This window comes from Vanellus vanellus (genome assembly GCF_965231255.1).
Source record: "Vanellus vanellus genome assembly, chromosome: 1".
NCBI lineage: Eukaryota > Metazoa > Chordata > Aves > Charadriiformes > Charadriidae > Vanellus > Vanellus vanellus.
Window position 1 is genome coordinate 192,773,552 of NC_138905.1, and position 24,002 is coordinate 192,797,553.

General features: G+C 42.5%; 1 protein-coding gene across 1 annotated transcript in view; it reads right to left on the minus strand.

The window, feature by feature from the left end:
* Positions 1–918: 918 nt before the first annotated feature.
* Positions 919–24,002, minus strand: part of DHRS12 (dehydrogenase/reductase 12) — a gene marked incomplete at its 5' end in the record, with an annotated part of 36,507 nt that continues 13,423 nt past the window's right edge. The window contains 6 exons of the mRNA XM_082495394.1: positions 919–3,330; positions 5,983–6,120; positions 7,478–7,568; positions 8,112–8,216; positions 8,934–8,995; positions 22,968–23,049. Of these exons, the coding sequence (XP_082351520.1) occupies positions 3,203–3,330; positions 5,983–6,120; positions 7,478–7,568; positions 8,112–8,216; positions 8,934–8,995; positions 22,968–23,049 (606 nt within the window). The 3' untranslated portion in view covers positions 919–3,202. The remainder of the gene's footprint in view (positions 3,331–5,982; positions 6,121–7,477; positions 7,569–8,111; positions 8,217–8,933; positions 8,996–22,967; positions 23,050–24,002) is intronic.

The following is a 24,002-nucleotide window of genomic DNA, read 5'->3' on the forward strand; positions in this document are numbered from 1 at the left end:
ACTTAAGTCTGTTTACATTGAAGCAGCCTACAGTAAAACTTCCCTCTTTGAGCCCAGGCAGGGCATGTCCAACATCCCCCCTGAGTCATGTTTAACTGGAAAGCGTGTCCCTGTTTGCATCTTGTTCCCAGTGAGTGTGGAGAGGTCACACAGCACAGAAGCTGGCGGGTGCGTCGGTGCAAATGCAAATAGTTGGTATTTGCCGTTTACTCCAAAAAAAAAGAGGTGTATATGGAAGGGTCCTGCTATTCAAAGGCAGATGACAAAAAAATGTTTAGACCTTTAATCAACCACAGTTTTTTTTTATTATTTTTGCTTTTTTTTTTAAAAAAGAATAAACATGGCCCAGAAATGAAACTTAGGAGAAATGTAGTTTACAAAATTCTCCGATTTCTGTGACATTGACCTCCTAAAACTTTCACCGAGGAGCGAGAAACATTTGAGTGCCACCTGCATCACCGCAGCCATTCCCGCTGCACTGCCGATGGGCTGTGCCTTTGCATTAGGACACGGGGGAAATGACTCTGCATGTGGTCTGTGGAGCTACACTCCTCTTTGTGCAAAATCCCCGAGAGCAAAAACCTTCCGACTAGATGACTTCACGAAATGAAGAAAAATGCAAAAGCCTTCAGAATGCGAAAACCAACCAAGGTTAGAGTCATCCAAGCCTGAGAGCCGACACAAGATGTGTCGGGCTGAGTGTGGCAAGGGACGTGCAGTAAGAACAGCCGCTGTGCTTGTCGTTCGGCTCCTATAAACCAAGTGTGTGCTGAAGTCCTCAGCCTGCACTGCATAGCAAGAATTTGCACCACCTGGTATTTCTGGTAATCTGTCACTGGACACAGTTTTTCTCTTGCCCCTAAAATTTTATAGGTGGCACTAAATGCATTTGCTTACACGCAGGCACAAGTCATTCTGAATTGCATTAACGCAAAGCATCTGGCCGGCTTTATAGCCACACGGCGCGTCTGCTTTTGTGGAAAAGGGCTGAAATAAAGCATCATTGGGACCATAATACCAAAGTGTGGGAGACATGAGATTTTTTTTCTAATCGCTGTCCCATGTTTTAATTCTTCTTAAATCACAAGTGCTCTTAAACCATAGTATCTGGCTCTTTTACACTGTGACCAAACTTCAATTAAAGCAGTTTTCATACTTTTGGCTTAATTTTTAAGCTGTGACAAAAAAAAACCCAACCCAAAACAGAACAGGCTATTCAAATACATCAGTACAGAATATGGACTGAAATACGTTTTATATATATTGTGCACATTTGGTTATTTTTATGAACTATTTAAATACCAGTCATTAAACTTTTCTCCTATACTGCAGAGCTGAGAAGCAACTTGACTTAAATACTCAAGGATGCAAATGTTTTTATTAGCTTTACAGCTACAGGATAGAGAAATGTAGTTACTAAATAGGCTTTCAGCTATGCGCAGTAGCTGTATTTAAGAGTTTGAACCATGTAAAATGTTAATACTGGGCTTCTAGGAAATAAACGACTGTACGGGTCTTGCTGTTGTTTTCTTTCACTGTAGTGCAAGAAGGAGTTAAGCTAATAAAATGAAGCGGTGGTTTGAATGCTGATCCAGCCTCTTCGGGAAGAGCTGTGACAGCCTGACGTGTCTCAGCACTGCTTATCATGGGAAAACTTATTTCAGCTCCCCCCCCCGACAGTAAAGCCTTTATTTCCAAGGAGACTGACAATAGGCTGAAAAGAGAAGTATTTTCTAAATTGACACTTAATAGGATGTCTTTGAGTGACGAGTAAATGCAGATATCTTTTGGGAAACTAAATTATGCAAAGCAGACATAGCGAGTTCTCCTCTGTCCATCAGCATGGCCTTTAGCTACTAGTCACTGCAGACAGCTCAGGAACGCCCATGTTATATTTGTGTCTAGGTCTGTTGGCCTACCAGACTGGTCCGCTGTCGTGTGTCAAACAGTAGCACAGCTTGGTTGGGTTCTGTATGCAGTTTGCTATCAAACACACTCAGTTCAGGAGAAAATGTGTTACCACTATTGTTATTAATAGTCTTGGCTTTGCAGTAAATCTGAAATATGTAAGACAAAATGAATTCCACCTGACTTAGTCTGAGCTGGTTGTCTTCACCATGAGTAGAAAAATGTAGGAATGTAGGGGTTGTTTCTTAAATTAGATCCAGTAAATCACTGTGAAAAAGCCTGTTTTCTCTCTACTGATTTACACTGCGAATCCCAATGAATAATTCAAATGTCCACAGGTCAGGTAAAATGAATCCCATCCTGTGCATCTGGAAATAAGCAGTACCAGGCAAAATACAACCCTCTCGTCAGGAGTTGGACTTCTCCACTAAAACCTGTGCCCCCTACTGTTCCCTTCCCCCTCTTAATCCATTCGTAATGATAAAGCAATTCCCTTTGATCTTTCACAGAAACGGCAAGCACGTACAGCTTAGCACGTTATTTCTTTTCATGCCCAGAGTCATCCAGCCATTTCTCTGCTGAATCCACCCTTGTCTGGGTGTGGTATGTGTTGAAACCTCCTCCTTCGTGGTGTCTTGACATAAACGGGATAATATTCAGCCCTGGCTCCATAAAGTAATGTGGAAGGCATTTGGCAGCGTTCCTAAATTCTTGCTGTTTAAACATGAGGAAGCAGATCACTTCTGCATACCAGCACTGATTTATAGAAACTGAAGGCCGTGAGGAATCCTTTCATTTAAATAAGCAGGCAAGGCAAGAGTTTCTGTGTTCCCAGTTATAGGTTTGAGCCCAGTCACCCTCATGCAGTGAAGGAAGACACCAACCTGTCAAATACAGTGGTTAAATATTGTTTAAAACATATACTACTTCTTCCCTGACGTCTTTCACGAGGGCTACTGAAGGTACGCTCCTCTGCATTTCTCTGTATGATGAGTGTCTTAAAAGCTTTTGGGTAACTTCATAAAGCCTTGAGTTTTACTGTAATGCTTCCCAATTTTTCCTCCAATTCCAAGAATACAACCTTGAGACGGCAGGTGCATATTCTCAAGAGGAGAGACACTGAGCAGCAGAAAAAAAAGTTGCAGGCACCACTCTCCCCCATGATGAGAACACCTGAACACAATTTATTTTTAACAGGCCTATGGCATCCTACTTCCCCTCAACAGCAGGCACACTATCATACTGTTACTGTGTAATTAGAAGCTTTGTGGTTATGCTCTGTCAGTAGTGACACTTAAGTTCCTGGAGAAGTGGATTTAAACTTTTGGGAGAATTCTTCCAGCACCTCCATTAGCTTCTCCTCATCCTCTGGTGGACTGTGGGTGCTTGCCAGGGGTAAGTGTGTAGGGACTGGTTGCCTGTCTGGAAAACAAAAAATAAAAACAATCCTTATGTGTACAGCTAACTACCTCTTCTAGCCCAAAGGAGATTTTTCTGCTAGGCTTTATACTGCCCAAACATACCTCATGGTCTTGAAGCCAGGAAACTTACCTTCCAGGTATCTGTAAACAATGTGAGTTAAGCATACCGTCCAAACCAGAAATTGAACCGATTTCTTTTGCATTCTGGAACTACAGTGATTGTCCTTTAGCAGGATATGACTTAAGAGTGAGGAGCGAGCCCTCACTTGCAGCTAGGGACAGTATACAGGAAGGCCTTACTGGGGGGTTTACGCCTGCTCCCTGTAACCAGCATAAGTCCTGGAGAAAAAGACCAATACCTTGAGATTACTGCTGCTGGCAGAGGTTGCTTTTTCAGCATGAGACAGGGTTTTTCCTTGCCTCCTGGATAACGTTTCTAGTGCTACACAAACTTCCCAGCTGGGAATTTGTAGTTTGGATTACTCGTTAAAATGCTTTTTTTCTCCTTAAAAATAAATAGTTAAATACTAATTGCTAAAGAATTTATGCCAATTGCTCGATTGTCGTAAGTAACATATATCCACCATAAAGATGTCTGACCAATTTGCTCAATTTGATGCTTTGATTGTTTTTCCAAATCTCGTACTCCTTGCTCACTCTGTATAAATATAGCTATATCACCCTCCGCTCTAAGAGATTATTCTCTCCAAAAACATGGTATCTAGAGCCTGGGAACTTTATGACAGTGCTCTCAGATGTCTATGAAGCAACTGTCAGAGCGCTGGTGCAGCACTGTTAGTCTATTTTAATAGATCCAACTTCAGCAGTAGCCAGCTGAGACTGAAAGAGCAAGCTGTTGCAACACTGGGCAGCAGATTTCTCTGAAAACCTATCAGGCTGCCATCAGGCTTCCCAGGGGAGCAGAGCTGTTTGCTCTCTTAAGAGCAAATGTTGTAACTGGCTGCACACACCACATAACCTCTGCTTATGGAAAACTGTGGAGAGAGAAACATGCAGAGGAACGTCCCTTTCTCCATCACTGAATATGAACTGCTTCCTACCAAACTGCAGTGCTTCTAGTAGCCCGTGTTAAAGTTTGCGAACTATGTGTGAAAACCAAGTTCAGCATCATGGAGAAGATGCTTATAGTCTTGGGAAAGCAGGACTCTGTCAAGTATTTTTTGTTTATTTTGGCAGATGCAAAGAATTCTGGTTGTACAAGTCATGTTCTCACTTCCCATTTATTTTACTCAGGAAAAAAAAAAAAAGCTGGCTTTGGTTTGCACTCAAAGGGAACAGAATAAAAGAGAACAGAGGAAATGGAAAGAAGGTGTGACTGATCCAGGAAATGGCTGTCTAGGACCAGAAGAGCAAGCAAGGTCTGTGGTAAAGTGCTCCTGCACACAAAGTCCTTCACTGAAAGGGTCTGAAGAGGACCCATACTAAGCTGTGGCTTCCAAAGGGTAATAGGAGAGAGAAATAACTGACTTCATCATTCAGCACTATTTTGTAAGAATGGGACACGGAAACAGGACTTCTCTCGCAGCCTAAAGAGCTGCCATGCCAAGAGCAAAGCTCTCAAAAGTCATTATCTATAGCTAAAGAGCCAAGGCATGTTCCTAGTTTACTAAAGCTGGGGGTAGGCAAAGGGCAAAGGGCAAAGGCAAGAGCCTGGTGAAATTATGATCAAGAGCAACAACAATTGAGCAGAAGCATTAGGACCAGAGGAAGGTGATAGGACTATGAAAAAAGCAAAGCCCGGTTCTACAAAGAAGACCAACGACCAGCTGGGCTGTAGGGTTTCAGCACGCACTACATGAAGACATGAAAAAGGTCTGGTTGAATACCTGTCAACCAACCCTGTGTGACTGGGAGGGGAATGACAGAAGGGACAAAGTCAACCCAACTCCAGAAAAGTCTGAAGTTCCTGCATGCTCCGCCTAGAAATTCAGTGAGTCGGGATTTGAGTGCCACATCCAACAGAAGTACTGGGCTTCTGTAAGCAATTATCCTGAGCTTTGCCCTTCTCCGACTGGAGTGACCTGCACCACCATTAAGACATCTATGCTTCCAGCTGCTCTCTGTCATTTGCCTGGGAGAAAAAGAAAGGCTCTGCCCTATTTTTCCATTCCCTATGCTTTCAGTGCCAAAAATTTCCACTGTCCTCAAGTCTCTGCCCAGCGTTAGGGAAAGGGGGAATTGGCAGTTTTAACTAGCATGGAACGGTAGGAAGAAGAGCCTGTCAATGCAAAGCCAACCCCTGGTGCTCTGTGAGAAGCATACTAGTTTCCCAACATCATAAAAGATGCCGTTCGACTTCTGTGATTTACCTTCACTTGGCACAGTCCTGCATACAGCCATTTTCATGAAAAAAAAAAAAAAAAAACAACAACCCAACCCTCCCTAAAGAAATGCTTTGGACCCTTCATCAGCTCCTTTAAAGAACAAAAGCAGGAACATAACAACACAGTCTTTTTCTGGTTGCACAATGCTCACTCGAACCTTTAGTCTTGGAACAATTCTGAGAAATACTTTATTCTTTGAACAATTGCCTGGTTGAGCCTTCATCCCCTTCCAGGCCAGAAAAGGACCCTACAGTTCAGGCAGCTTAGTGATCTCCACTGCTACACAATGTAAGACGCTGCTGCCTTACCTTGGAAGAACAAGCCGCTCGGTAACTTTGTTGCTTCAGATGATACTGCCAACCATACAACAGTATCAGCTCCCTGGGCCTCTGTGCGCAGAGTATTCTTCATCTTCTGATAAAAATCTGGCATTGCCGATCTCACAGCTAGAAAGAGTAACAATGGAATGGTAGTTTGCCATGCAAGGCTTTTTTGATTAAAAATAACAGAGCAGCTTAAAATTGTCATTGCAAGTGTAGGAAGAAGAGAAGGCATCTCAGAATTTATGAAGGAGAACAAGCATTTCCCCATAGCTAGGAGTACGATGACCTGTGGTGGAATTGTGCTAAACTGCCAGACGATCCACCAGTTGTTTGTTTGGGTCAAGTTACAGGGACAAAACTAGTAGGAGCTGAGAACAGGACCAGCAAGAGGCTCCTGAGCCAATTCCATTCTAAACTGCAAAGAACTAAGACACGAGGGAAACAGAAATACCAAAGCCCAGGTATTCTAACAGGATTTTTAGCTCTTATTTTCTCATCAGTTTTAGGAAACCAGTTGCAGCATTGTATTTAAAAACCATATGGTCAACAGTACCTAAAACAACTACATAATTCATGTTTAAACTCTGGTTTCTTTTTATTTTGTCCAACAAGTGATGATTGAAGGCCCATCCCCTGCAGCTGTTTATTTTCTGGGGTTGGAGAGTCCTTGAACTTTAAGGTGGGATAACTTTATGGTTCATTAGGTTTGAAATCAACAAAGGGTGTGCAAAAACAAATGTATTTTAAAGAAAAAGCAATACTAGGATATTTAGTCGGAAAGGGCAGCTTTCAAGCATAGAGTAGACGGGGTAAATGCTTCTGTCAACAGAAGCAAATTTGGGAATCTGTGTCCCTAGAAAAGACCTAGAGATCCGATTGCTAGTCTGCATCCCAAGTTTGGGTGTTAGGGGCTAGCAACATATTGCGGAATGCAACATGTATACTGGATAACTGATGCTGGCCCGCCTGCTGAGACACACTCACTGAAGAACAGCTGCAGCTCAGACAAAGGGCTGTCTGGCCAAACTCGCTGCTTCCCAATGGCAATAAACGTTTAAGAGGAAGAGCAGAGGAACAGGACTTGCACAATGGTGCATGCTCCATTTTTCTATATGCCCTTGCAAACTCTCAACAGCTGCACGTTTGTACTTATAGAGGGAAAAGCTCTTATCTGTGTGTTTAACAGTCCCACTACAAATGTAATTTAGCTTAATGCACTACAGTTCTGCTGTGCATTTGTGCAGGGCTAGATTCATTCATTGCCCATTATTATTCTCTGGCTATACACAGATGGCAGACACTGTGCAGAACAGAGCTACCGAGGGGGTACAAAACTAATTCAAGCATCAGTTTAGAGCCAGGAAATCACTGCACCTGTTGGAGAAATCTACCAGAAAGTCTAATTTCTCTTTGTGTTTAGACTAGGCCCGAAAATTAAAAAAAAAACTTATAGTCAGAGCAAGCGTCAAGCAGATGTTACCTGGAGTGTCTGCCCATCCGGGGTGCATAACGGAGAAATGGATATTTCTGTGAGCTTTTGCCCATTGTTCCGTCAAGACAACTTGCTGCCTCTAGGACAGAACAAAAAGAGCCAGATTAGCATCAAGTTCAATAGCCTGTCCACCAAGTTAGTTCCCAGAGAGATAAACTACATCAGATGTGCTGTAAATACCAGGGCATTTATGTATATACACTTGCTCAACCTGATTGGATTTATTGGATAATTTTGTCAGAGACCACCATGGTCACTGCAATCCATATCCTGGCCACAAGCTTACTTTTAAAGTGGTTACACTGCTTTTACTGACCATGTCTACTTGCTGCAGACCATAGGTAAGAACTAAGCAGGCAGAAAGGGTTTGTAAGCTAAAGACAGTTTTCCCCCTTAAGACTTAAATCAAATCAAATGAAAGTCTAGCCATGCTGTCCGTGCAAGATGGTATGCACTCGTAAGTGCATCCCATCATACTCCAGAAGATTATTGGTTGTGTGTCTCTGTACAGGTTGGATGCAATGGGAAAGCAACAGTGAACAACAGGCTTTTTGCAAAGCAGATGGTACAAGCCGCCTAGCAAACAAGCGCTGGGCTTTGTTTTCAAAACCATAGACTGTACCTTGTTTTGTGCATACACCATAGTTCCATCAAATGTCCCATTTCCCGACTGCAAGTCAGATATGTTTAATTTTTGAACTAGCATGCCCCCAGAAGAGACAGTTATCTGTAATCAAATGAATGAAAAGCAAATGAATGAAAAACAAAACCAGGAACTCCCCACAATCGCACTCATGCATGTAATGTGGTCTTCAGGCCATATTTTGAAGTCCCTAAAGAGTAGGATTCCTCCATGTATGTGTGGAGCATACCTGGACATAAGGTGGAAGAAACAGAATTTTTTTTAGAAAGTGATTTTCATTCAAAGTGGTGTTGACTCCTTCAGGGAACTTCATGCTTCTTCCTTTTGAAAAGTAATCGGGAGAAAGAAAACAGCAGAATAGCACTATTTGTACTTTATGTGTTTAGCATTTATAGAAGCTAATTAGAAAACAAGAGACTGTACAAAACTTGGGAAATTTCATTTAATAAAAACGTACCTGCTGTCCTATTTTACACCAAGATCTGAAAGGTTCTTTTAAGCCTGTACTCCTGTTACAGGTATTTTGCACTACGCTGCAGGAGATAACTTGCCCCAGGAAAAGTAAAAGGGGAAGTTTCCAAAGGAAGAGTTTTACTTTGATTTCCAGTGCAGGGTTGAGAGTAGCAGGCAGGAGCTTTGCCTTGGAGAAGGAGGTTGTTGTTAGCAAAATCCAAGAGGATTCTAGAGATGCTTACAGCATTATAACCAATCCTGCATTGCTGGCACAGTAAAAGAAATGCTGTCACAAACCAGAAGATAAGAATAGTAAAACACCACTTTTCAACAGCATCACAGACTCACCACTCTGGCATCAGCTTCTTTTTCCAGGAGCGGCAACAAGGCAGTTGTCAGAATATATGTACCTAAAAGACAGACAGGGACCAACATTAACTTTTCTTTTTAAAAAAGCTTTCTTCTCTCCCCACCCTCTATAATGACCCAAACCCCAAAGTGTCTTTACTTCTGACACTTGATCTGAATTTAATGATGATTTTTTTTTGCTGCTCTACCTGCAATATGCCAACTCAACTTGTAGTGTTCCACATTGCTGCATACTTGGGGGTTGGACTAGATGATCTCCAGAGGTCCCTTCCAACCCTGACCATTCTGTGATACTTATCAAAAGGCACATCAGTTATTTTACAGACTTTTAGGTCTATCGTACCTATAGAGCAAACTGCTCACTTCATTCAGCCACGACCCTGAAGGCAAAATGGCTCAGGTATGAATTTCCTTGGGGGTGAGGTGATGCCAGGGAAGAAATAGGGAATGCATTTCCCCTCCATGTGTGGTACATATACACATACCTATGCTGGGTCACAAACAAGAGAAGGAAACTGTACTTCACACTTGTGTTTCTTAGGCCCTCACATATGCACTTAAGATTCATCCTTTTTTATCTTCTCACTGTGAAATCACTCAGAGTACCCCAATACTTCTGATTTGTGTTACACACAAAAACTGCCTCTTAAATCCCCAGCATGACTATTACATAAGATAAAGAACCCTTGGGGGGAAAAACACTAATGTTGCGTGCCCAAGGCTGAGCTAAGATTACATGGGGAATCTGAATTGTGTCCTTCCCCACTGTAATTGTGTTCATTTAGCATAGATTTGTACACATCACACAAATATATTCCATTACAGCTGTTACCATAAACAGCAAAGTTTGTTATTCAAAACATTGTTCAACCACTAGTGTGTTTGATTCAGACACACCTAGTGACATTTCACCCGCTCAAGCGCAACACAGGGATTTTGGTTTGTTTTTATCTCTTCAGAGATACCTTTAATTTTTTCCCCTTTAAATTGCATTTAAAAAAAATGTTTAATTCAAAATTAATCTAGCCCCATTTAGTCTAGTTTTATTTTGTCGAGTATACTACTTCCCTCTCCTCTCCACATATGGCTCTAGTTCAACAATTCTATGTCAGTGATAAACATATTTTTTTCCATGAGCTACCAAGGCTGTGTTTTTCACCAGACATGAAGACTTCAGCATGTGTCTTTATAACCCCTCTTCCACAGAGGCAATGAGATCACCCAGCTAAAATACAGCATGTTTATAAATACGCTACCAAAATCAAACATGTTACATGCTTGGTGAACAAACTGTTCATTTTCCCCGTCAGTCACAGCAGTCTTCGTTTTCTCTATGTAATCAGAGGGACATCCATATGCACACAATATATTTAAAACCCTGGCAAATCAAACAAAGCGAATGCACAGCAGACGAGTAAATGCAGCCTGTCTTCAGCAGAAAATGCAAGCAAAGGCAGTTGCCAGTGAATAACTAGAGCCTGTACGCCTCCCCTGACAGTGGTGGGGAGACTGAACGATGACATCATTAGGACAAGAACTACTGCTGATTGTCATGGGAGACTACCACAATGTTAAAAAACAAACAAACAAACAAACAAAAAAAACCAACCCACTTCAGTACAAGCTGAGAGCCTGGATTAAATTTTGATTTGCTATGGATTCTTCAAATGCAAACTAACATCATGTCTTCGTTAAATACACTGCATTTCCTAAAGGCAGAGCTGCAATGCACCAGCTATGATGATGCTCGATTTCACTGTTCTACAGATTAATTTACACTTTTAAGGGGCTTCATGTTGGTTTGTTAATTCTAAAGGGATGGGAGGATGAATGCATTAACATTGCCTCATTAACAACTGGGGTTTGTTTTGTTTTCCAGCTGGATGAGAGAAATGTTCTATGCCAAAAATCCTGCTTATAGCAACTACAGCTTGTCAGAAGTTTATGTGCTTACTTAAAACCACAAACTAACTGCAAAGCCAGCATCTCCTCTCTTCCTCAAGTTTATTAAGAATTCAGTAAATCCCACAGAGCCAGAGCATTCAGTCTTTTTGCCCCACAAAACCACTTGCTCATTTGCTTCGAGACAGCACAAAAATGACCAGTTTTGATCCCCGCTTCCTATGGTAAGCACTAGTATCTCAAAACATAGACAGACGCAACACATCAGGCATTAAGGCTGAAGCATTTAATTTCTCCCACTACTAAATATTTCAACAACTACTGTCTCCAGTTTAAGTGTTCGAATGTAAACTCCTTAGTACTTTAACAAGTATACTTGGCTATCATACGTTCTTATTTGCATGGACAGGTCTATCAGGCAAAATAGCCTGGACAAGAAATTTAGTACAATAACAGTGGAATAGATATACGTTATTAATAAGGTATATTGTTGGTTGGCATACATCATCATTGACTGAAATCTCCACATTTTTATTCACGTAAAAGCTGGCATGTAGTTTGATAGCTACGTTTAAACAAATAGGACTGAACAATGTGAAGTACAGCCAGTGGAGGGGCCTGGCACAGCTTTGTACCTCATGACACGTATTTGGCCAAGCACAGCTGTATTGCAGCATGCAGTAATACAGAAATGAATTTCTAAGTAAAAGGGGAAGCCACAAATGAATGCATTGCCTGCCACAGTCCTCACAAAAACATGAATTGCATTAAAAATATAAAAACAAAAAGGAAAATTTTCTTATTTTTAGTAAAAAATATTTTGCAAGGAAAACCAAGACTGATTTGGTAGAAGAAACCACATTCCCATCTCTCCCCACTTAAGGAAATCAAGACAACATCCATATTGTATATAATATCCCTTTTGCTAATGATTTATTATTAGTATCCATGTACTGGACATCTGCCTTTCCAAAATGAATACTTCAGCATTCTAGTATGTTTCCTTGACACAAAAATCATTTTTATCTGCTAAAGGAGAAACCTCCTCCCACAGAGCTTAGTTAAAAATAGTAAAGCATATCAAATGTGATTAATGTTTAATTATCACTGTGTTCAAACTGTACAGATTTTTTGAGGTTTCTTTTTTTTTTTTTTTAATTGTTTAAAAAGACCAAGAGAAAACACAAAAGTGCATGGAGGGAAAGACGATGATCAACAGTGATGTGCCTTGGACTGAAAGCATTAAGCATTAGGTATCTTGGCGAACTTGCCCCTCCTCTGAGAGGGCCTTTGGAATTCTGCCAGAAACAAAGGAAAACCTCTTTTACCAGAAAACAAGAGCTGCCACTACTCCTGGGTGATTCCAGAGAAAGTGTGTTCTCCTCTCAAGCAGATACTCTGTAAATGGAGATGCATGGCCTCGAGCCACCACTTTTCCCAGTGCCTGTTCCCCAGCAGTCATATCCATGACAGAAAAGGAACCGAGAGCCCTCTGGGACACATGACACCTGGGAGCAGGATGTTTCTGTCTGAACAGTTGTCTTGGACTATGGCCCATTTCTTGCCCAGGTCTGAGTGCCTGTGGAAAAGAGCAGGCTATTTTGAATTACCCACACAGCAGAAACTCGAGCAGCAGTCTCTCTCACACGCGTCTCAGACCCAGCATGCAGCGAGCTGTGAGTACACCTACAAGACTGTGCTGGACATATGGCTGTACTACCTCCATCTATGACTCTGTGACAAAGGCCAGACTCTTATACATCACCTTTTCCTGCCGTTGGAAGGTATATTGTCTACGTGGCCTTAAAGCTTGACTCACACTGGTGTAAAAGTATAGGGGTCTGAAGTTGCAGTGAAATGGTATACAATGCTTCCCTTTGAAAAGAAGTATTTGCTGTGCTGCAAAGGAGTCCAGCAAGATGAATTCGGGAGCTTGCTCAGAAGTATCAGCAATGCAGAAGGCGGTGAGTAACCATCCAGTCTATCACCCCCCCACGTACAGGACTTCATCTCACCCTTGCTGAACTCTGCTGAGGTGAAGAGTTGACTAGAGAAACCTAGTGGACAAGCTACAACCCTGTTCGGTGTAATGAGGTTTGACACAGTACTTGCTGCCACGTTTTCTCCAGTTAAAGAGGCTCCTGGAATTGATGCACAGTTTCTTTTAAAGATAAACATCCTCTCAACATTTCCTTTTCTTTGGAAAAATTCCTGTAAGTTTTATGTCTCGAAGCGGACCTCGCATAATAGGAAATCATGTATAATACAGTGTAATAAATAAAACCTTCCTATAAGGATATAGCAACTCCACCATTACACACCATTCAACCAACTCTATCATATGGTAGATTAGACAGTGTAGGTTGTCAGTCTCTGTATTACACATGGTAATTCCAGTAAAAGCAATGAGCACAGCACTAATGAGAACACAGTATGTTTATACACACTCCCTCCCAAGTGCTGATCACATTAATGTTTATGTTTCATAGAATCATAGAACTGCTGAGGTTGGAAGGGACCTTTAAGATCATCAAGTCCAACCATTAACCTACCCTGACAAAACCACTTCTAAACCGTGTCCCTAAGTACCACATCTATCCTTTTTTTAAACACCCCCAGGGATGGAGAATCCACCACCTCCCTGGGCAGCCTATTCCAATGTTTAATAACCCTTTCAGTGAAAAAATTTTTCCTAATATCCAATCTAAACCTCCCCTGACATAACTTAAACCCATTTCCTCTCGTCCTATCACTTGTCACCAGGGAGAAGAGGTCAGCCCCCACCTCTCTACAACCTCCTTTCAGGTAGTTGTAGAGGGTGATAAGATCTCCCCTCAGCCTCCTCTTCTCCAGGCTAAACAACACCAGTTCCCTCAGTCGTTCCTCATAAGACTTGTCCTCCAGACACCTCACCAGCTTTGTAGCCCTTCTCTGGACATGCTCCAACACCTCAATGTCCTTCTTGTAGTGAGGGGCCCAAAAATGAATGCAGTACTCGAGGTGGGCCCTCACCAGTGCTGAGTACATGGGTATGATCACTTCCCCAGTCCTGCTCACCACACCATTCCTGATACAGGCCAGGATGCCATTGGCCTTCTTGGCCACCTGGGCACACTGATGGGTCATATTCAGTCAGCCGTCCACCAACACCCCCAGGACCTTTTCTGCCGGGCAGCTTTTGAGCCACTCCGCCCCAAGCCTGTAGCACTGCATGGGGTTGTTGTGACCCAAGTGCAGGACCCGGCCCTTGGCCTTGTTGAACCTCATACCATTGGCCTCGGCCCATCGGTCCTGCCTGTCCAGATCCCTCTGCAGAGCCATCCTACCCTCAAGCAGATCAACATGCCTGCCTAGCTTAGTGTCATCTGCGAACTTACTGAGGGTGCACTTGATCCCCTCATCCAGATCATTGACAAAGATATTAAAGAGAACTGGCCCCAGCACCAAGCCCTGGGGGAAACTTCTTGTGACCGGACACCAACTGGATTTAACTCCATTCACCACCACTCTCTGGGTACGGCCATCCAGCCAGTTTTTTACACAGCAAAGAGTACACCTGTCCAGGCCGTGAACAGCCAGTTTCTCCAGGACAATGCTGTGGGAAACGGTGTCAAAGGCTTTGCTAAAATCCAAGTAGATAACATCCACAGCTTTTCCCTCATCCACTAAGCGGGTCACCTTATCATAGAAGGAGATCAGGTTTGTCAGGCATGACCTGCCTTTCACAAACCCATGCTGACCGGGCCTGATCACCCTGTTCTCCTGCATGTGCTGTGTAATGCCACTAAGGATGATATGTTCCATGACCTTCCTACGCACCAAGGTCAGACTGACTGGCCTGTAGTTCCCTGGATCCTCCTTCCAGTCGTTCTTGTAATGGGTGTCACATTTGCCAACCTCCAGTCAGCTGGGACCTCCCCAGTTATCCAGGACTGCTCATAAATGATGCAAAGTGGCCTGGTGAGCACTTCCGCTAGCTCCTTCAGTACCCTTGGGTGGATCCCATCCGGCCCCATAGATCTGTGCACCTCCAGGTGCTGAAGCAGGTCCCTCACCATTTCCCTTTGGATTACAGGGGCTTCATTCTGCTCCCCATCCCCGTCTTCTAGCTCAGGGATCTGGGTACTCAGGGAACAACTGGTCCTACTGCTGAATGGCAAAGACGGCATTAAGTACCTCAGCCTTTTCCTCATCCTTGGTCACTATCCATCTACTAGAGGACAGAGATTATCCTTAGTCCTCTTTTTATTGCTAATATATTTATAGAAACTTTTTTTGTTGTCCTTGACAACAGAAGCCAGGTTTAGTTCTAGCTGGGCTTTGGCCCTCCTGATTTTTTCCCAGCGTAGCCTCACTACCTCTTTGTAGTCCTCTTGAGTGACCTGCCCTTCTTTCCAAAGGCCATAAATCCTCTTTTTTTCCCTAAGTTGCAACCCTAGCTCCCTGTTCAGCCAGGCCGGTCTTTTTTCCCAACAGCTTGTCTTTCAGCACATGGGGACAGACTGCTCCTGCGCCTTTAAGACTTCCTTGTTGAAAAACATCCGGGCTTCCTGGACTCCTTTGCCCTGGAGGACTGCCTCCCAGGGGACTTTGTCAACCAGGCTCCTGAAAAGCCCAAAGTCTGCCCTTTGGAAGTCCAAGGTAGCAGTTCTGCTGACCCCCCTCCTTGCTTCTCACAGAATCGAAAACTCTATCATTTCATGATCACTGTTCCCAAGACAGCCTCCAACCATCACATCCTCCACAAGACCTTCCCTGTTTACAAACAACAGATCCAGCAGGACACCTTCCCTAGTTGGCTCTCTCACCAGCTGTGTCAGGAAGTTATCCCCAGTACATTCCAGGAACCTTCTAGACTGTTCCCTCCCTGCTGTTTTGTATTCTCAGCAGATATCCAACAAATTGAAGTCCCCCACGAGGACAAGAGCTCGCGATCTTGAGACTTCTGCCAGCCATTTATAGAATATTTCATCTGCCTCCTCATCCTGGTTGGGCAGACTATAACAGACTCCTACTATGATATCTGCCTTGTTAGCTCTCCCCCCGATTCTTACCCATAAACACTCAACCCCATTATCACCATCATTTAGTTCAAAGCATTCATAATACTCCCTGACATACAGGGCCACCCCCCCACCTCTCCTTGCTTGCCTATCCTTCCTGAAGACCCTATAGCCATCCATGGCAGCACTATAGCTATGTGAGTCATCCCACCACGTTTCTGTGATGGCAACTACATCATAATTATCCTGCTGTACAATGGCTTCCAGCTCCTCCTGTTTGTTGCCCATGCTACGTGCATTAGTGTATAAGCACTTCAGCTGGGCTATTGGTCCTTTTTACTGGAGGGAGCCAAAATTCTGCCACTCCCAGACTTATTCCTAAGGAGCCTGGTTACGCCCCCTACCTCTTCCAGGTCTAGTGCCAGCATGCCGTTTTCAGGCTTTTTGCTAACAAGCTTGGATCTATCCCCATCCCCCTTCAAATCCAGTTTAAAGCTCTGTCAATGAGCCCCGCCAACTCCTGCCCTAAAACCCTTTCCCCCCCCAAGACCGCTTTTACCATCTGTTGCCAGCAAGCCTGGTGTCTTGAAAAGCAGCCCATGATCAAAGAACCCGAAGTCCTGCTGATGACACCAGTCTCTGAGCCAGGCATTGATCAGCTGGCATTTCCCGTTAATCTTCTCATCAATCTTAGCAACTGTTGGGATAGAAGCAAACACTACTTGTGCTCCTGATCCCCTAACCCGCCCTCCCAGGGCCCTAAAGTCTTTCTTCATCGCCCTCAGGCTTCTTCCTGAAATTTCATCATTGCCTAGCTGAAAAATCAATAAAGGGTAGTAGTCAGAAGGCCAACTCCCAAAGGTAGGGAGTTTCCTCTGGACACCCTTAACTTTGGCCCCAGGGAGACAGCAGACTTCCCTACGGATTGGGTCTGGTCTACATATGGGACCTTCCGTTCCCTTCAGAATCGAGTGCCCTGCTACAAGAACCCGTCTTTCTTTCATTACTGAGGATGTTATTATACGAGGCGTAATCCGTCTTGGCCTTGGTGACAACTCCAAGTTTGGCGAGCTGTCATCCTTGTCATCCTCAGGTTCCCTTTGCAGAACATCACATCTGTTTTGCAAGGGCACCTGGGATGGTGTGGGGGTTACTTGGGAGGCACGCCTGCCACGCCGGGCATGGACTTGTAGCCACTGGCCCCTGTCCTCTGAACATCCATGTTCAGCCACGCTGCTAGAGGGTGGGGAGTGCTCTGTATGTGGAGCTCTGTCTGCCTGATTGCTTCTTCATGTTTACTTGCTCAAAAAAAAAAAAAAAAAAAAAATCACCATGCATTCCCTTGTGGCCTGTTCTGTAATTGCTCTGCTTACTCTGAGATCTTCCCAATTTAGTTGAGTATCTGATATTGTGTTGTAATTAACAACTCCCATTTTTAACCCCATACAGTGAACCTCTCTGTCAACCTGTATGAGCAGTAGTTCAGTGGTTTCACAATCACAGAGTGAAACTTTAATGACGTGAGTGTAGAAAATGAGGAGCTCTTACAGAGATAAACATCCAATTCGTACACCAAGTTGTTTTAAAAAACCCCTCAAAACTACAAAAAATCAGCCTGTCTGCTTCATAAACACCTAAATAAAATTAGGCTACCTTTCATTTGACCTGAAGTAGAAGCTGAGGGGACTTTATGGAAAACATTATTGTTAGATCCTGCAGGAAGGTAACTCCGCACGTTCTTGCAACAGTTACTTCACCATGGATCTCACCATCTCTACCACAGCATAACCAAAGTGAAAGCTATCCCCGTGCAAGGAACAGAAGTCTACAGTGTATTAGACACTGATCTTTTCCACAGAAGGCTACAAATCTTTTTGTACTAGAACATGAAACTAACCAAAACATACAATAGCCTTAACAGAAAATATACAAACACTGTGAAGGCAGATTTCCAAAATGCTGGTGTTGTAACTCGGCTTTAGCCTGCTAAAACCTGAAAGGCTCCTTAGGATTCATGTACTGCAGACCTGGAAATCAACAGGATATTGCATATAATAATAGCACATGAACACATACTCCTTTCTGCTTTACAGATTTAAATTGACCCCCAAACCTGTACTTTAAAATTGATTTATAAAGAAAATTATGGTTTCAGCAGAAGTAATATTGTAAAGCCACTACCTGTTTACAACATCAAATTAATTGATGATGCAATTATTGCAGACCCAAGTGTCTTGGTGGATTCTAGAATAGTTTTTGCTTGATGTTCTATCTGGCAATTAGTGGTAAATTGTTGGTGAGGTTTTTAATCTGCTAACATTCAGATAAGGGCAGGCAGCCAGCACCACGCTCAGTGAAGTTTTCCATCTGCCTGAGCTTTGCAGTATTATTAGGAACAGCGTTATTTCAACTGTGAAAAAAGTGGGAACAAAACAAAAAAGTTTTATTCTACAGATTTCAATGGCTCATTCATCTGGTAAAAATCAGTTAAATTGGCTTGCTTTTCTTATGTCCAAGTCTTAAAAAAAAAAAGAACAAACTGACATTCTTCCTTGACCTGGTTATCTTTTCAAGCTTTCAATTTATGCAGTTCCAAATAAGAGACATCCCTGAGTCTTTTTCCTGAGTACAAGATCAGGAATGAAGATTTTAGTGTGCTGTCTCTGAGGGCCAATTCCACCCCACTAGCAATAACCAAGAGTGTGTATGGGTAGAGCTAATGAACACGAAAGACAAAACAAAGGTTTATGTTTCCCTTGAATTACAAAGTGCAGCTCAATAAGGGTTCCTATGTGTCCTGGGAACCCAGGCTTCAGTACAGCTAGTGGATGTGCAATTATATTCAACCTTTTCCTTTCACATAGCACCTCTCATCCCTAAGTCTCAAAGCTCTTTAGAAAGAAAATTGGTATCATAGTCTCCTTTTCACAGGCAAGGTTGTCTTGCCAAAGACGAAGCACTGACCTTATGGTAGACTGACAGCTGCTATCCAATTTGCCCGACTTCCCAGTAGTTCGGAATACAGTCCACCAGGCAATGCTGGCTTGCGTGAACCACCAGTTAGATACAGTTTACGTGTAGGGAAGAGACTGACAAATATTCATACAGGTTAGACAATTTGCCATAGATGGGCTGTACAGTACCGTCATAGAAAAGCATCTTGTTTCCTCTGGCCCTACCTCTTCTTGCACATAGAGGAAATGCATATGGCTATATCATTAAAACATGAGACCACATTAGACTGAAGCAAAGATGCATACTGGGAGCATCATTTATTTATCTCTGAGCGTGTTTTAGCATCCCCTTGGCTGGTAAGTAGCAATAAAAATGTAACATATATGCCAGTTTTCCATGTCAAGCAAGAAGATGTGTGGAGTAAAAGTAAAGTGAGGCAGGCTATAAAATAAGGGAACAAGGATTGTTTCAGCTCTAAATGTCTAGTGCTTCAATAAGAACACGCTTCTGTTGTCTCCTCTTGCATACCAATGCTGACAGTTTGTTGGTTTTTTTTCCAAAATGACTGAATACTGTCAGTTTGAATAGTCTTTGATGGGAGTTTTACTAAAACAAGTGCAATAAAATTAATTAAAAAAAAAAAAGTGTTGACTCAGAAGTCTGCAAGTCTTATCAGAAGAAATGATTGCTTGTTGCTGCCCAGCTCCTGGATACAATCCTGAGTACAAGGCCAGCCCACAGGAGGAAACATAGGGGCAACAATACACAAACTAAAGGATACACAAATAAAATCTGCCCACCAGGATCGGCATCTCCCCAAGAAATCAACCCACATTACCCCAAGCCAGTCGCACAATTTCATACTGAAGGTGTGATTCAATCAGCAATGTGCCATTTCAGACTCACATCTGACTAGAGCTCCCGCATTACAACCTAAGTGCTCCATAGTTATTCTGCTCTCTGCACCTTCACTGAGCTCCAGCAATCAGAGCAACAATTCTTGGGGATCTAGCAGGGGAAAAAAGGTAAGATATTTCATGTGATAGCAACAACAGAATCACAACAAGCCATGTGGTGTTTGCGGCCAAGCCCCATTTTAAAGATGCTAGGCACCAGCACAGATACAGATGCCACCATCTGCTCAAAGCAGTTTACAGTTTGAACTTGAATACTGGCAAATCATACAAAGTCTGAACTATCAACCTGCATTTTGCATCTCCATGACCTTCACCCACCTGAATATTCTGACAATACCAGAGAGGGCTCTGCACCTCCTATTTCAGTGAGCCATCCTCGACTAGCCAGTCAGTGGTATTTCACATTAAGGGTATGTCCAAGAAAAGATCAGGATATCAAGTACATTTCACTAGTCAGATTATCAATTAGAACTGAACTCTAACATTCATTATGCTTGAAAACAAACTAACAAGTCAGTCAAGAGGAAAATATTCCTAGTTTGGATTTAAAGGCTCCACAGCATTTTAGACACCTAAATGAGCAATTCTACAGCTTATATAAATGTTAATCAGATATCAGATACAGAATTCAAAGACTCTGTCTTGCATTTAAAGCATGTCATAGTTCAGAGTCTTGCATTTTTAGATAGTTACAACTTACAAAATCCTTTTCTAGACCAGAGCTAAGATTCAGGGTAGAAACAAACAGTGAAAGAAAGATGGAAGGAACACCCTGCATGTGAAGATCTGAAAAAAAACATTAATATTATTCCATCTTATTTCTGTAGAAACGAGGCAGTCATGATTATTGTTTCTATGCTGCTGCTGAGGGGGGCAACTGCAGATTTTCAAAACAGGGGTCTTGAGCCCATGTCACCCTTCAGGTTTTAGCTTTTCTGGGGAAAGAGGCAAAGAGAGGAATTTAGTTTGTTCTCTCAGACCACATTCTAGTTTACAGCCAACCTATATACCAGCCATATCTAATTTAGCCAAGTTTTTCTCTGTGAACCTATAACCACAGATAGTTGCAGATACAGAAATAACTTCTCCAAAGTGAAGCATGGCCTAGTGCTTAGGGAAATGAAGCGCATACCTAGTGCTTAGGGAAATGACTTAACACAGCATCTACTCTGATATGCATTTCTCCATCCAGCTTTCTCCTACTATGACTCCAGCAGATATGATTTATTACCTCATCTCTGAAGAAAAAAACTGTACTGTTGACAACATTGGTCCTTCATGTGTGTCTGACCTGCAAGCACAGAAGCTTTCTCTTGCACAGACAGCCTCTTCCAGCTCAACCAAGTCCCACTCTGCTCTAAAAGCTCCAAAATTTAATCCTTATTGTTGCCTAGAGAGAACCAGTCTAAGCAAACAACCCAGTCTTTGTCTGAACGCTGCAGAAGTTGGACAACAGTGGATGACTTATCTGTTTTACCTTAACTGCTCAAGTGTGCAATCACCTCTTTCACCTTCTTATACAGCCATGCAGCAAGTGATATACAAATGAATAAAGGAGATCTATAAGTAATATTCATAAAAGATAATACAAGCATCTTCCTAGTTTGCTACAATCATAATTCAGCTTCCTCTGTGCAGCTGTATATCTCTAGTGAGGCTGATTTACAGCTGGGAAAGGAGAACTTGCTGCTTCTACTTGTGTGATAAAATCCAATTCAAGTGTTGCACTAGTACAGTTCCTTGGCAATTAATTTTGTGAATGTTTAGGACTAAACCAAAACATGTTTTCACGTTCAGACTGTTGTATTTGTTTCACTCTGCTTCACCCTGTAAGAGCTGCACCTTTGTGCATTGCTGGATTTTTGTTTGAAACAACACAAGAGGGTTAAACTAATTTAAGGTGAGTAAATTTCTCAAAGTAGAAGGTTCTTATACTTCTGCAGCCAGGGGAAATTCGATGGAAAAGTAAAATTCATTTTGAATTTTGGCCATGAGAAAAAAAAAGAATGTTAGCAGAAGATTAATTCAAAGAAAATGAATGTATGCCTTTATACTTGAGTTAATTGCCAGTTTAATGTAGTCAGACTTTCAGAAAAAAAAAGCTGTATGCACCGTATCAGCTAAGCACAAGACATTTATACCTAAAATGCTGGTTTTCAAAAGTAAATAGGAGTTAAGGAAGCAACGCAGGAAAAAAGCTAAGAATAAAACCCAAGAATGGTTTCCAGGCTATATTAGTTCTATAAATGCCCAATCTTTCTAGCCTAAGCCTCCCTCTTCTTTGTCCTAGATATTGATGAACAGGAGGAAAACACAAAAACAAAGCACCACAGCTCCTCCTTAACATGTCACTTCTGAATATATTAAAGACAGTCTCTTGAGAAAGCCACCTACCCTGCATGGAGACAGGGAAAAAAAGAGATTCAGGACTGTTGGTTGATGCAAGCACACCTTTCTTTGCAAGAGGTGCAGCTTTCAGCCCTACAGATATCAGTGGCGGCAGACAGCTCTTCTCTCGACCTGCTGGCTGTTTGCTCACATCTTTTCCATGGCTTTTATGGGGTTAACCTTCCACTTTGATCACTGTCTTCCTTGCTCATCCACATCCCTCCTTTCCCCCTTCATTTGCTTCCCTTAATTTGCCCCTCATATTCCTCCACCATACAGTTCGTGGGATACATCCCTTATATGTGGAGTGTCTAAGACTTACCCAGTACTACTCTATCACTTGACTAGATGTTGCAACTGTTTGAGAGTGTCCAGAGCACTATGTAAGTCACAGTCTTCCTACACAGTGCCTCCATCACATCAAAGGGGGCTGGTCAGGCCTACTGAAACATTTTAATGTCTTTTTAAATATCTGAACGTACTCCAAGCTCTATCTGAGCCACAGGAGCACACTTATTACAAAGAGAGTATCATTAGCAGCACTGTTTGGAACAAAGCTTCCTAGCAGATTTCAGAATCAGTTTAATTAAATTTTATCTGCATTTGTCCACTGCTGCCATGATAGATAAAGGCACTGATCTGAGAACAACTGAAAAATGGAGAAATTAAAAAATGACACTCCAAACAAGTTGTAATGTTGCTTCTTTTCCTTTCCCACTCCTTCCCTGGTACAGCAATGGTAAAATCGCTCTTTGAGCAGGAATACACACCTCACAAACCCAGCTGTAAACACACACTTCTGAAACCAAAACGAGTATCATATTCAGAACTAAGCCTTCAATACTCACCCAAAGTGTTTGTTGCAAAGTTTTTTTCAAGTCCATCTTCAGTTAATTCTCTGTTATTCACCATACATCCTGCGTTGTTTATCTGTAAGACAACTCCTGTAAACAAAAATAATCTACACAAATATCTACAAACAAAACCATACATACAAGTAGTCCATGCTAGTTTGCTGTTTTCTGACACCACAACACAAAGCTACAAACTGTTTCAATAACCCATGCTATTCCAAATCACACTACTCTCACTGACCACAAAGGTTTTTGACAAAAAAAGGATCTTCAGAGAAAAGGATCACAGCAGATGTATTACACTAAGAGCCAACAGTCCTCTTAAGTGCCTTACTCCACATTTTTAAACTTTTTTTCTCACAGAAAGTAATATGCAAGTTGTAAAGCAGATATTACAACATAAATATGCAGTGCAGTTTGTTAGTTTCATCTGAGAGACCCTCCTGACCCCACACAATCCACACTATGTGGTGATGTATTCTCTGTCAGGGGAGAGATCACTATGGGAAGCTGTGCAACATGCAGTAGAATGGCCTGCAGGAACTCCCACCCTTAGTAAATTAAATGAATTAGCTCCCAGCCAGGTCAGCAGATTGCTGTATTCTAGTTAGCCCTGCAAAGGGTAGAGGTGCTTCATACTGACTTTGTGCCCTGGTTGTTGGGACCCCAGCTTTTCCCTCTACTTGGGAATCCTGCACAGATTCCCTACCTGACTCACATTGCTAAAACAGTGCTGCACCACACAGCATGGATGCACTGTAAGGTAAAACCTCAGAAGCTTGCAAGCTGTGTGCAGCTAGCACATTCTCAGACACACTTCTTTCTTTGCCTTACCTTCCAGGGGAAGCTCGAGCTTTTATTTCCCACCTCAAAAAGAGATCTGCCTGTACATACCTTCCTGCTCATTCACGGCCGCTCCTCAAAAGCTATTTTCCCATTTCTATCAGGATTTCCTCATCTAGTAAGCACCAAAACAACTGCTTCCAGGTGCCTCAGTTTTAGTTCAGCCCCCAGAGCAAATTTTCACCG